Genomic DNA, 14,024 nt, shown 5'->3' with positions numbered 1-14,024 from the left:
ACACAATGTAAATATACTTGAAAAACAATTCTTAAGTCATATGGAGTAAATGTAGTTCTATAATTAAAGAAAGGATGTCGATTTGAGTGACCATAAAATCATGCCTTGTGAAAAAGTAAATGGCTTAGGTTAAAAAATGGTTTCTAATTGTACAAAAAACATTTGAGAAAAGTTTAAACGGTTTTGAATAATATTGAGAGGCCCTAAAGTTTTGAAAATTTAAAAGACAAATCAACAACAAAGTTTTTTATTGAATACTGCCAGATTAATTTTTTTTTGGAAAAACACTAAATTGACCTCATTGAATTTGAAATATAATATATTTATATTTATTGCAACAAAAATAACATCTATGTGTTGAAAATTATGTCAATTGAAGTTTCTTAAATTTTAACTTATGACCCTTGTTTTATTTCTTTAGCATATTGCAACCTATTTGTTGTACTAACAAATATAAAAATTTGCAATTATATTTAATTTTCATTAAATTCAGCGAAAAAATTAAACACATAAAACCAGCCTAAAAATCTAGTTCATCCTAGTCGAAGATGGTATTTACAAAAAGATATATCATATGGAAACATTTTTGTTATTTTTTCTTTATGATATATCAAATAAATGAACAAGTACTTACTTAAATTATTTTTACATGTTACTACACAAGATTTCTTCAGTTCAAAATATTTTATTTTCTAAGTAAATTTATTATCAAATGAGTATATTTGGGTATATTTTTTTTTAATATTGTAAGTATTTTCTGGTTGGTGTTAGGGTAGATCTTTCGATGGCCTTCCACGACTTATAGAATACATTCAAGTTGTGATTTGTCATTTATTATCAACCCAATATATTCTGTAATGAGCGCCACTCCTCTTTCAGCAAGATAATTGTATACGTGGAGCAAAGCAACTTTTTCTGATGCCCCCGCGTAGTTTTCCTTACCATTCTAATGTGCTAAGTCAACTTTTTAAAAACTATCAGGCAGCTCCAAAATTTCCAAAAAAAATGTTTACATCTTGTTGACAATTTCTTCAATATTTTTATGAATGAATAAAATCATTTGTTAAGTTTTTTGGCCAGCGCTTAACTTCGAGAGAGCTAAGCATTTTTCTCCATCATCGAAAAAAGCGACTTCAATTAGTTCCTTTTTTATATTGCAAATTCCAACTTTGAGCTCTCGAGAAGGATTCCATGAACTGATAGGCATAATAGCAGTTTTATTCAAATTGAGCTCCAGACTGGACCTCTTCCTAAATTTCCCAAAGAAATTTAATAGTACTTCCAGCCTCGTTTTTAATTGAGCCTCTGAATTTGCTTCCACTGACATAGTAACATCATTTGCATTAATTAGATACGTATATCCCCCAAAACCTACTCCAAACCTACCATACTTCTTGATATCTCTACTACAAGCACATTAATCGCAGCAATAAAAATAAATGGAGTAGAAAGACCTCCCTGCCGACAGCTTTTATTCAATTTAACTGGTTTACTCTCAACTCCATCTATAGAAATTGTTGACATGGCATGTATATAGTAAATTTTATTCTTGTCTTTTGGAAACGGAGCATAAGAATATTCTTATACCTTTTTACTTTTTTTTATTTATCAAAAATAATAAATTATGAAATAGCCATGACGTATCAAGTGAGACGTGGGAATTAACATCTCACAACAAGATAGATCTGGTATTTTTGAGTTGGTTAACTAAAGCTTTGTTTTAAATTTCTCATCATACTTTTAGTTTTATAACTTTGTCAATTTCATCATACGAGTTACAATATTTGCACACATACATAGATTACCAGATTTATAGTTCAGGGACTATGAATCTTAATTTAAGTAACCTACTTTTTGTAATTTGCAAATAATACATAAATCCCTACATATATTTTATTTTTTTCAAATTGAGATTAATGACTTTAATATCTTCACTGTCAAATAAAAATAAATATATACTATAAATATAAATAAGTATAAAATAAACACAATAGCACAATTAGGATCAAACACTCATAATCAAACAAATCAAAAGTAGGTGAATGCTCAACAACAAATAATATTAATAATAATTGATTATCTTAAAGGAATGAAAAGAACAAACACTTGTGATTTTGTAAAAGGACATGCAATTTTGTCATTTTTTTATTGTATAGATAAGTCATGGTATTTTTTTTTCTTTTAGGGGGTGTTGAAAATTAAATATTATAGTTGATATTTATACTATGGATACAGGAATACAATTGAATGAAAATATGGGTTAATTTTCATTCTTTAAGATCCATAATAATAACAAGAGAAGCTTGAAGAGTGTGTACGTATACATATTTATGTTTATCATATACAAGGTTGATCTTATCTAGTAGTACACATTTTATCATTTTCAAAATTTCGAAACTAAAATTGAAACAAGAGGTTTTTTGAGGACATTTATTTTACAAAATCATCTCAAAATATTGCTCGACACAACTCGTAGTTGATATGTGAGTCCTAAGCTCTAATAATTGCCACAATACCAGTCCTAAATCTCTGGAATGTTTTGAGTAGATTTTGTGACTCGAACTTGATCCATTCCTTCTTTATTGAAGGCTTTAGAGAATACTGAACACTCCTGTGAGTAGTAATACACACAATTTACTCCTGCCACGCCTTGATAGAGTAGTCCAAGGGATTTACATTCTTGAGAAGAGGAAGTTCACATATTGAAGTCCCAAAATCCGGGTAATTTTGACTGGGAAGGCCTGGATATAAGCAGTGCAAAGACACAGAACTCCGTCTATAGCTAATACAAAGTTGTTTGGCTCAAAGTAGGATTTTAATACACAGAAGTTTGAGGTAAGTATCTGCATTAAACCGCTCCTTCCTCTCCATAAAAATGAGAACGGAGTCTCTACAACACCCAAGACTATTGTTCCAGCCGATATGGTTCCGTGAAGACATTTCTTACTGAAGCTGAGATATTGTCTGGATGTTCAGTTGTGATTTAGAGGCTGTTCTGCTAATTCACAGTGGCAACAACGATGAAAAAAAAAATCATAGAGAAGAGTAAAGTGGTACAAAGCTAATTATTTTGAATTCAGAACTCTATTGATGCTAAATTACGGAGGAGGACTACATACATCTTATCTCTGAAGAGAGCAAGTTGAGAAGATTCTACAATTTCTCAATGCCAACAAAAATTCAAGCAAAAAAAGCCTACTAAATCACTTAAATTTTCATTTTAATAACATTACAACACTTTTCGAACACCCGATATATGTACGTATGTATATAGGCCATTCCATGGAAAATTTAAACCTGTTTTTTGGTCCAATTTGAATAAAATTTCGTATTTCAAATAGTCTATTTTTGAAAAACTTACAATTGAAATTTCAGATTTGTAAATGTATCAACTTCATATTTTTTAGAGTATTTACTTGATTGATTGATTGGATTAAAAATCGTCTTGAATATTTTTGTTTCTTTGATTAGACATAGTGTGTAAAGTACTGACCTTATAAATGCATATAATACATCATTTGATAGCTATTGACTCATATAACAAAATACTTTAAACAACTTTTTTTTGATTCTGTTATAAAGAAGTATGATTGACCTCCCCTATTTTTTTAGTATAAATATTTTAAACTAATTTTTGTTAAAAAATTGCCCGATCAAGATTTAATAAATATCTTACTTTAGAAAAACGATTAGAGTCTTTGCGCTGGGAGATATGATAAGTTTAATTATTTATATAAATAAAAGTTCTAATTAAATGTATTTTAGAGGTGTTATGGTTAAGAAAATCTTATGACTTTAAATCAATTCACGAGTTATATTCATTCCCATAAATGCTTATTTTTATAATATATTTCTCACCCAAAATCAATGCTTTAGCTAAAAAGTTGTATTAATATTATGAAACCCATAAATAATGAAACTAAGCTACCATTTTAATAACCATACAATTATTGCAGTATAATTTAAAGATTGATGGTATTACATATTATTTAAATGTTACTCCAACAAAACCATGAAACGTGAAGTTATATTTATGTGCACAAAATAATCATCTTATATTACTTGTAAAACGCTTTTCATTTTCAAATAAGTTTGTATAAGTTGGTTAAATATTAGGATGGTAGCTTAGTTTCATTGTTTTTGTTTGTTTTATTTATACAACCAATGGTTTTATTAAACCATTGAGTTAGTGTAAGAAATACATTATAATAATTACCATTTATAGTAATGAACATTATACATAAATTGGTTTAGAATTATTTATTTTTTTCTTTTAATAATAAACAAAAAATTATCCTTAATATTGCATAAACAAACTAAACAAAAAGTATACTGTCCGCAAGATGATGTGACAATCTGTATCTTTTTGTTTGAAACAAATAGCACATTCTGAGAAGAATTTTCAGATCGCCCTCTATGTAAATAAAATATACACCTGTATATATGTATTTTTTTACGATATTATCATTCAGGAAGCTGTATTATTTTGTGGAAAGATGGGGACATTCTTGTCGCCTTGTTTACAAACTAATAAATGTACATAAGGCTCCATTCCCTTGTAAAAGCAAGAATTAAAATTTTCTCAACAAAAAAAGGTTTTAAATTTCTTAAATAACCCCCCTTATCAAAAATCCCATGGATACTCCTCTCAATGGATGGGAATTACTCTAAACAAGATTTAAACCATTTAAAAAATTTTACGTTGTTTATCCTACTTCCTTGATGCACATTTGTTAAAAAAAAAAAAAAGAAACATTGCTACCATCGTTGGAGTCAATGAGAGGACTGTGGGCAATGCCGAGCATACATCTTGACATCAAAATTACCTGAACGGAATCGACTGAACCAAAATTGCGCATTACTATAAGTATTATTCGCATTTTCAGCTTCCTAGATTTGGTTTTCACCTTAATTAAAGAATATCTGTAAAATATGGCGTATCTTTTCTTTAGTGGAGTCAATCTTTGACACACACTCAAACAATACGGAGTCAAACAATTAAAAAACTGTTAAGCACTTATATTCCTTACTTGACCAAGCCAAAACCAATCAAACTTATACCCCATAAAATGAAACTAAAGCTATCTATTTGAAAAACTTTCCTAAACCTATTAATTATTTAAGATTAATACACTATTTTGATGTTTTCATCAATAGACTTAATACATTGAAATCACAGTCTTCTTACAAGCAACATGTTGGTAATAATAACCTAAGAGACTGTGGGCTTTATCTCATAGATCTATGATAGGATATGCATTTTTTTTATCACCAAGAGAAGTGTTCTTTTCGATCAAATTCTAATCAGTTAGAAATTATTATTTTATAACTCTAAATTCTATTCACGTTATATTTTCAAACTTATTTTTTTACTATTTGCTACACATGTTTACATCGGTTCTAGAACAATTGTCCGGAAAAAAATTGTCGAACGCCCATTTCACCGAAGGACAATTTGCCGTATTTATATCTTGCCAAAGGACAATTTGCCGAACAGACATTTTATCATTGGACCCTTTGAGACATTTGGCTGAATGAGGATATTTAATTTATATTTATAAACTTAATGTCCTCCCAATTTTAATTTACGGATCTGAGATCTAGAATCCTTCAAGAAACTGCTAGATTAGTTCCTTAGAAAAGGTGCCGTCGAAGTTTGTTTCGTTTTTCCCTTCATTGGGAGATAACGAGAACTACGAATACAAAATCAAAAGGCTTGGCCTCATGACTTTGTCTCCTAGACGTGCAATTAAAGGAATGATTCAACTACACCAAATTTTAAGAAAAAAGATTAATCTATTTCCTCCCAAACTGTATACTAAATAAAGACTATCTGTTCCACAAAAAAAGACTCTCACCTCAAAACACCATCTACCTATCAAAACCAAAGATTGACATTTTATGCATAGTTTCTATTACAGATCTATTATTATTTGGAACACAATACCTTTTTGCTTTCGCCAGGAAAGTGACGCTGACCTGAAGCGAAACTTAGTAACTTTTTGTGTGAACCTTTTTTTTTCTCTGCACTTTTATGTTTTGTCCTTTATATTTTTATATTTGTATTATAAATGCATCACTATTATTAAGAACGATCATTTTTATATTTATAAAATAAGTTGATCTTTATAGGCTTTGTTTATCGCAGCCGGTCGAAATATATATATATTGATATAAACGATTGTATATTTAAATTACATTTAAAATGATAGGTACTGTTTACATGCTATATGTGTTGTATCCAGTAAATTAATTAGTGTTCTCTCGAAGAAAAATATTATTTTATTAATTATATTCACTATATAAACACAACACAGTTGTAAGTGGTCCCAATCATTAGCGTTGTAGTACTTTCAATAAATTAAGTATAAGTATAAAAACGATTCAATTTAAATGGAAGAAGTACTAATCACTTCTCAGTTATCAATTAATTATCATTCGATATTATGGATTATTCATATTGAAAAATACTCAAATATAGACGAAAAATAAGATAACCAGGTAAAAATATTTTTCTACAACAGATAAAAAGATAAAATGCTGAGTGTTCAAAAAGTATTCTAGTTACCAATGAAATTTGGACAAAAAATTGAATACATATTCATGCATCAATATTTGCAACTTTTATCATTGTATCTTTTTTTTAAATATTTATACTCTTGAAGAATACGTTGTAATAAGCATTCATTTATATTGTTTCACATTGTAAGCAAAACTGTGCATAGTACCACCCCACAACAGAAACATATGTATGTGTATAGAACTGTAAATTTGCAGCACTTTTGGTATGTACAAAAAATAACATGTTTTCCAGGACAATTTAAAAAACAGCTTCATTAAATTAGCTACAAGCAGTTATGAAGGGAGAAAATAAATAAAGACAAATCCCATACCGTATCAAGTAAGGGCATAATCAGGAACAACCGATGTTGATTTGTCCAACAAGGACATACACTTACGACTATCAATTGGTTATTTTTTATTAATTATAATAGTAAATGAATGTACTACTGCCACGTCCCCCCTGAAATTTAATCATATGGACACAATTGAAGATTTAGAGTAACAAATGTAAGTCTTTGTTAGAATTGGAGAAGAATAAAGGATAGAAGTAGGAATCTGTCCTATCCATGTCTTGCTAGATACGAAATGTCATAAGAATTTATTTTCTTACCCCCTCTCATAGCTACTATTAAGTAGCTGACGTCACAGCAGCTGCTCCCCTCCCAAACATTTTTCATGTTGTCAGGGTTACTATGTTAATTTTTTGTTTAGTATACCAGTAAGTCATATGATTTAGAGCTCTGTGTATATCAAATCAATTATCTTACCCACTCGACTCGAGCCATCTTTTTTATATTTAGCTGACTCCATTTCTGAGTTTATCATAAATTAGAATGAGTAGATACATTAAGATTATTAAAATTATTGCTACATCTTTATAATCAAATTACAAGGTTGTTTTACCTTCAATCATTTGCTTTTGTCTTGCTATGATTTCGTCACATAAATTCCTTTGCTTATCATATTTAAGAATGAGTATATCCCTTTTCCGGACCTCGTACTCCTTCATATAACCCTCGCGCTGTATTTCTATTTTTTCTATTTCCAACTCATGAACCCGGCAAAGGAGGGAAAGGATCTCCTTCTCTTCATCAGTGGTGATACGTTTTGGGAGTTCCTATTTATTAGTAAATCATAATTTGAAATAACTAATAGTTATACAGCCCTCATAAAAAATCTTACCTCCTCCAGCTGACTTTGAATCTTTTTCATTTGCAATAGATCATGTTCTAGGTCCAATCGTGTACCATTGTATCTGTCTTGTTCCTTTTGTATCATTTGGAGTTCGGACCAGGCGTTCTTTACTTCCTCTGACTCGTCAGATTCTTTAAAATAAATTAATATATATATATATATAATTTATAATATAGACACAACAATACTTTACCATATTTGTAACCCCTCAACATAAAAGCAAAATAGAAATCTTTCTAAAAATTGATTCAGGGCAACAATTGTATAACTAATCTAATGAATAATATTCGAATACTGGTTTCTTTAAATAAATTTTATTTTGTACAAGGATACTGTATTCAATACTTATAAAATATATATGATGTTCTTTAATGTGTTTTTTTTTTATTCTTATTTTGCTTATGATGATGTATGTCATTTGTGTGTCGGCAGGCCAATTTTTGAGACGGGCATACATTCTTTTGAGAAAAAAAGTAATCAAATATTATGTTTTCTAAGAAATAAAAAATAATTATAACAAAAAAACTTTACATCGTCAATGAAAAAAAAGCGCACCTTTATTTTCTAAATTATTCGACTAACTATCGTTTGACAATATACGATATTCGATTTTTTGATTGTTTTTGGATGATTTAGGATTTTTTAATAACGACTACCTGCTATCTCTACGAACCCATCAAATGCTTTACAATTAAAAACACTTCATACAAATTTTCAAAAGTCATTTAATGACATTAAAAGTATCCATTGCATAGATTTTCTTCAAAACTAATATGTTAGCCGTCAACACAAAAAAAAGCTAGAATGATTTTTGTTATAATTGATTATACATATCTAATCTATTCTTGGACAATTAATTGTTCATTTCTAACAACAAATTATTCTTATTAACCCTTGGGTGGTCCACAAATTGTAGTTAACTTTATTAAGGAATACTTAGATTTTTTCTCTTCAATAATTAAATTACATATAATAGGCAGAATAGAGGGTTACGGTTCAAAAAATGAGAAATTGATTGATTTTATTTGAGAGGCCATATTGGGGTGAATGAAATTAAAATTAAAACTATAGATAAAATTCTTTGGGATCTTAACAAATTTGAAAACAATGCCTATAAATAACTCAAATATTTCAATGAAATATTTGGTTGTATGTTTATATGGAGCTAAATAATATATTCGGATTTTCTTCTGTTTTCAAAATTGTTTTTCTGTTGACATTTGCAAAAGAAATTACTAACCTCTTTCAGTCATCTCTCCTGGCTCTACTTCCTCCTCATAATCATCTTCATATTCCTCACTCTCTTGGTCAAGGCCATACTTGATCATGGTATCCATATCCTCAATTCCGCTCTCATAGTCTTCATGTCTCTTTTTCCTTCCTCGAAATTGCCTTCTTCCTCCTCCTCTTCTTAATTTCAATTTTGGACTCTGTCTCAAATCCCGATCACTTCTACTCCAATCATTGATGATAATGTGTTGTTTCTCAAACTCCATTGTAAGACATAACAGGTGATTGTCAATTTCAAGGAGTTTATGTCTGAAAGAAATACGAAAAGAACGTGGGGAATTATTTATAATCATGTAATATTTACATGATTAAATACATATATAAAAACCAAATGATTATATGTAACCATCAACGAAACAGATTTACATAACAAATAATTTATTATGTAATGCAATAAAAACTTTGCTCTAATAATATACATAGAAGATTTTCAGATAGGGTCATGTTGATGAAATAATGTTTTCATGACTTAAGGAGATCCACCAGTTTAAGTGAATGAATACGCAAAGATGACCCTCATATAACAATGTCTCGATAATCTAGAGACAAATATGTTTTCGATTACCCTCATTTCTGTACACCCTGTACAAATATATTTAATATGAGTTGCAAGATTTCATTCATTTTTGCATATCGTTTATACAATAGGTGCTCCATTGAAATCTAAACCCTTTTTAATTTAATAATTAATGAAGGTTGAGTTATTGTAATTATTTCATATTTGGATATATTAAAGCATAAATAATTAGTTAGAATATAAAAATAATTTGAGCTCTCTAGCTTATGCAATAGTTGAGTAAATGAGACTTGAACGTGATCGACAAATTTCTATTCCAGCATCTACCGGACCACCGTTTATGCCGTCAGCAAGTCCGAAACGTTAGAGATCAAGAAGAAAAAACCATCTCTTGGTTAAAATACTTTTTTTTAGTTCTTTTGAATTCTTTTTTGACACTTTTGGCCCCCTTAGAGCCCTGATGCCAACCCTATCGACTATGCATTTTGTGTGTATCTCGAGGGTAAGGTCTGTCATCAAAACACCGAGTCCCTCAAACCCATTATCAGCCAGCACTGAAGCGCAATGGCAGAGGACTACATCCGCAGCGGGTGCCAGGACTTCCACCACCTGGAAGTAATCATTGCCGCTAAGGGCGGCTACATTAATGATTCAGAGAGCTCACATACATATCAATTTTTAATATTAATTTTGTTGAAATTATATTGCAATTTGTACATAATCGCAACTTGTACAGAACATAACATAGAAATAGTATGATAAATATTTATCGATATTTTACAAATAAAAAAAGTTGTATTTTTCTTTCAAAATGATTGTACATATTTAAAATTTTGTTTCAGACAGTTTCGACCATTACATGAGATAGCTCTGAACCGAACTTCGGCATTTTTATACCTGCTAATTTTTTTATTATTTTGTTTCTCTTTAAATTACTTTTCATTACAAATTTTTAAGGAACAATTATCCTGTACAAAAAAATGCAAAGTCTAATTGACAACACATATTAGTTATAGGGGATTCTGAAAATATCTTAAAGTGTTAGCTTTTCCGAAAAAAATCAGATTCCAGTATAAATCGTGTAAAGTTTCTATAAATCCACATTATTTAAATTTTGAAAAACAACAGGTCTGATAAAACTGGTAGAGTTATTTCCGTTCAAAGAATTGTGCAACTTTTAAACTACGTAAATAATCGTATTGGTATATTAACTGATCTTCGTAAATCGTACCAATAAAAACTCTGAAGTTAATTAGTTTAATTATTAAAATACTATGTCAAACAATTTGTATATAGCTTTTTTTTCGACGGCAACTTCACGTTCCTTACTAATCCAATGTAAAATAGCGACTGTGTTACCTAGAAAACTGTGGAATGAAACAACTCTCATACCACTAGTGATGTATCCTTTGCAAATGTAATGGTTCTATGAGCCAGCTCTTAGAAGTGAACTACGGGAGCTGGCTCCTTACCAATCAGGAGCCAGCTTAGCCCAGAAGATAGATTTTTGTATTATTATTATATAATTTTTCTGTCAAGATGAAATTTGAAGAAAAAATTGAGGGATTTTTTTTCTAAAAAAAGGTCATTCCGGCAAATTATACAGCAGAGCTAAAAAATTTGACATAAAAAAAATAATCTGGAAAGCTGTTTTGGGAACCGAAAGGCTCGGTTCTCCAAATGGAGCCGGAATTCCCATCACTGCACCCCACTAGTACTTATACAGACGGATTTCTACGCATTCTAAAAAAGGAATTCATGTTGAAGCACCAAGTAAAAGCAAATTAAGGGAACTTGTTCTTATCTTGGCAATAGCACAAGAAATTAGTTTTTTTTTACAATTTCTCATATGTAGGAGGTATAACTTTTTTGGAAAGTTTCTTTTTACAAAAGTTATCCAACTTCCTAGAACAAACTTATGTTAAGTTTATTTTATTCAGATCTAATGTTGGCCATCTTCCTCATTTACTAACCTAAAAAAAATATTGAAAAACTTTTCAATTTAAGAAAAATACACAGCATAAATAAGTAAGAAACTTACTTAAAAGTTATCAAAAATATTAAAAAACTTTAGTGTCCAAGAAAACACCTCATGATTTTCTTCCCCCATGAAGAATTTACAGAATATATAGTTACTTCACAAATAAATAATCTATATTTATAATCGCAATATATGGTAGATTCTTGTACGAAAAAATTACTATATACCTATATAAGATATTTTTAGAATTGAGGTCATATCTTAATTGCCTGTTCTAAAATGGGTCGTTATGTTATAAAGGTTGAGAACCACTGTCTTAGACCAAGGATGAGGTATTTACTTATCAGGGATTTCAGATTTAAAAAAAAATAAATTAAAATTCTTCCCTTTACCAAAGAAAGAAAAAATTATTCAGGGACGGAACATATTGTAAATTTTTAGTCTAGGACCATGATATTTATACATTGACGTCCTCCTTGTAAATTTTGAGACAGTTTCCTACTATGAAAATATCACCCTCCTTGAAAAGAAAAAAAGTAGAAAGCTTTATAGTAGGTAGTTCTTTGATATACGAGTTTAATTCGTTTCTGAACCGAAATTATCAAAGGAATTTATCCTGTAAAAATAATCTAATCTTGAAGCGGCTCTAGACCAGTTTGTATGTTAATAAACCTTGTATGTCAATTCAAAATTACTCCAAATCCACCTCGATTTTTTTAAATGTATGTTGGGCCCTAGTATCTCAATGTATAACTGTATTTAAATAGCTGGTAACATTTATATAATAAATAAATTATACCAAATTTAGCGTAGTTAATCATGTCAGAACCGGCAAGGGATCATTGTTCCCTCCACTTTTAAAAAAGTAATACCAATAAAATACTACTTAACTATATTTTCATCAATCAGTAACGTCATAAAGTTGCTATCCCCTACTAATGAATTGCTTCTGGTCTTAATTTTTTGGCCTGCTCAATGGACATATTTCATTCGAATAAAGATTTTTTTCCCCTTTCATTTGGCATTCATATATCTTTAAAAAAAAAAAAAAAGACAGAAACACACAAAAAGCAATAGTAAACTATGTTTCAAGTCATCCACTGTTTTCTCTTTCCTTGACCTTAGGACAAACTACATCTGAGGAAAGGACATCATTAACCTTTTGATTGTTAATCCCGCTAAAAAAGATATAAAAGTCATCCTTTGGGAGCTTGCACCCGAAAAAACACTCTAAAATAGAGACATCTCTTTATATTATAATTAAAATAGGACATTTTCAGAAAAAATAGTCTGAAGTTTCTATTAACGGGCAAAAATAACATTGTCCACTTGTGCATTATAAAGTTTACTGCTAACTTCCAGGATACAGGATAATTTACTCCAAAAAATAATCAAATATTTTCTGCCAAAGTAAGAAGTTTACTTATACTTTTAAGAGCTCCGATGAATTTTGAATAAAGCTATATTATACTAGTACCAAATATTTTGTACTATTGAAAATATAGGATACAGTATGTTGTAAAGGGAACAAAATTTGTTAGATAGCTGCAGAATGACCTTAATATCTACCTATATGTAAAGATAATATGTACAATGACCACTTGGACCATTAAACAATATAGTATACTTTCATTCATATATAAAATAATGAAAACGTGAATTATTCTCAATACATAATCCTGGTCATGCAAAGAATATTTAGGTTATTTGAACGTTTTTGGCATCTTTCAATTTTATAGAAGCTACATTCACTGCATAGCTGTATAGTTATCATTTACAGTGTATATAAGTAGAAATGAGGTATGGTAATAAAATAATGAATGGATAAATTGTTTCATCTTTCAATCATATTTACATTTTGTAATACAATACTGTCAGTGTTGATTTCATCTTGTTTCGTAACATTTTGCCTTATTACATTTTGCCTCATCTTTATTTCGTTAAGGAAAAAAAGATATTTGTTTCTGTCAGGCAATACCTTTATCAAAATGGTTTTATTTAATCTTTGTTTCATAATTGCCATTTCGTCTAGAACAGCAGACAAAATTAGAATTAAATACTGGCTACAATTTTTGGGCAAAGAGAAAAAAGCACTATTTGCAAAAAAGTATTGGGCCCCTCAAGCCTTTTTTAACATGGTACTGGTAACTTTAATTTTGGCAATTTTGTTTGTTAGAAATATTAATAGATGCAATTAACGATTGCGACGCCAATTGCATTGGAGACCTCCCAATTGGAAATCTCCATGTTTTTTTTGACAAAATCTTAATTGCTGCCCAACGCCGTTCCTTCTCTATAAATTAAATCTTCTTTATATCTGGAGCAGCTGTTGCCATGATGCCCCAAACCATAATAAAGAGGTTCATTCAACAACATTTTTTTTTTTTTGCCGGCACAGTAAAAAAAAACCAACCATCAGACACCTGCATCATAGAAAAATTGCAGGTGCACGCAAGTGCCGATTTGATCTTAACGCCC

At 29.8% G+C, this 14,024-nt stretch overlaps 1 protein-coding gene across 5 annotated transcripts in view; it reads right to left on the bottom strand.

The window, feature by feature from the left end:
* The window catches only part of LOC121120116 (kinesin-like protein KIF19), a 128,034-nt gene that overhangs the window by 35,198 nt on the left and 78,812 nt on the right, over nt 1-14,024 (bottom strand). For 3 of the 5 annotated variants that reach the window (XM_071888957.1, XM_040714958.2, XM_040714965.2), the window contains 3 exons: nt 8,999-9,297; nt 7,747-7,889; nt 7,468-7,681 (listed from right to left, as the gene is read on the bottom strand). In XM_071888957.1, coding sequence (XP_071745058.1) covers nt 7,468-7,681; nt 7,747-7,889; nt 8,999-9,297 — 656 coding nt within the window. Of the gene's footprint in view, nt 1-7,331; nt 7,377-7,467; nt 7,682-7,746; nt 7,890-8,998; nt 9,298-14,024 lie in introns of all 5 variants that reach the window. The other 2 variants (XM_071888954.1, XM_071888951.1) reach the window with 1 other exon arrangement.

The sequence above is a fragment of the Lepeophtheirus salmonis genome, chromosome 1 (assembly GCF_016086655.4).
Source record: "Lepeophtheirus salmonis chromosome 1, UVic_Lsal_1.4, whole genome shotgun sequence".
In the NCBI taxonomy this organism is placed as follows: Eukaryota; Metazoa; Arthropoda; class Copepoda; order Siphonostomatoida; family Caligidae; genus Lepeophtheirus; species Lepeophtheirus salmonis.
This window is presented reverse-complemented; position numbering and strand designations above follow the sequence as displayed.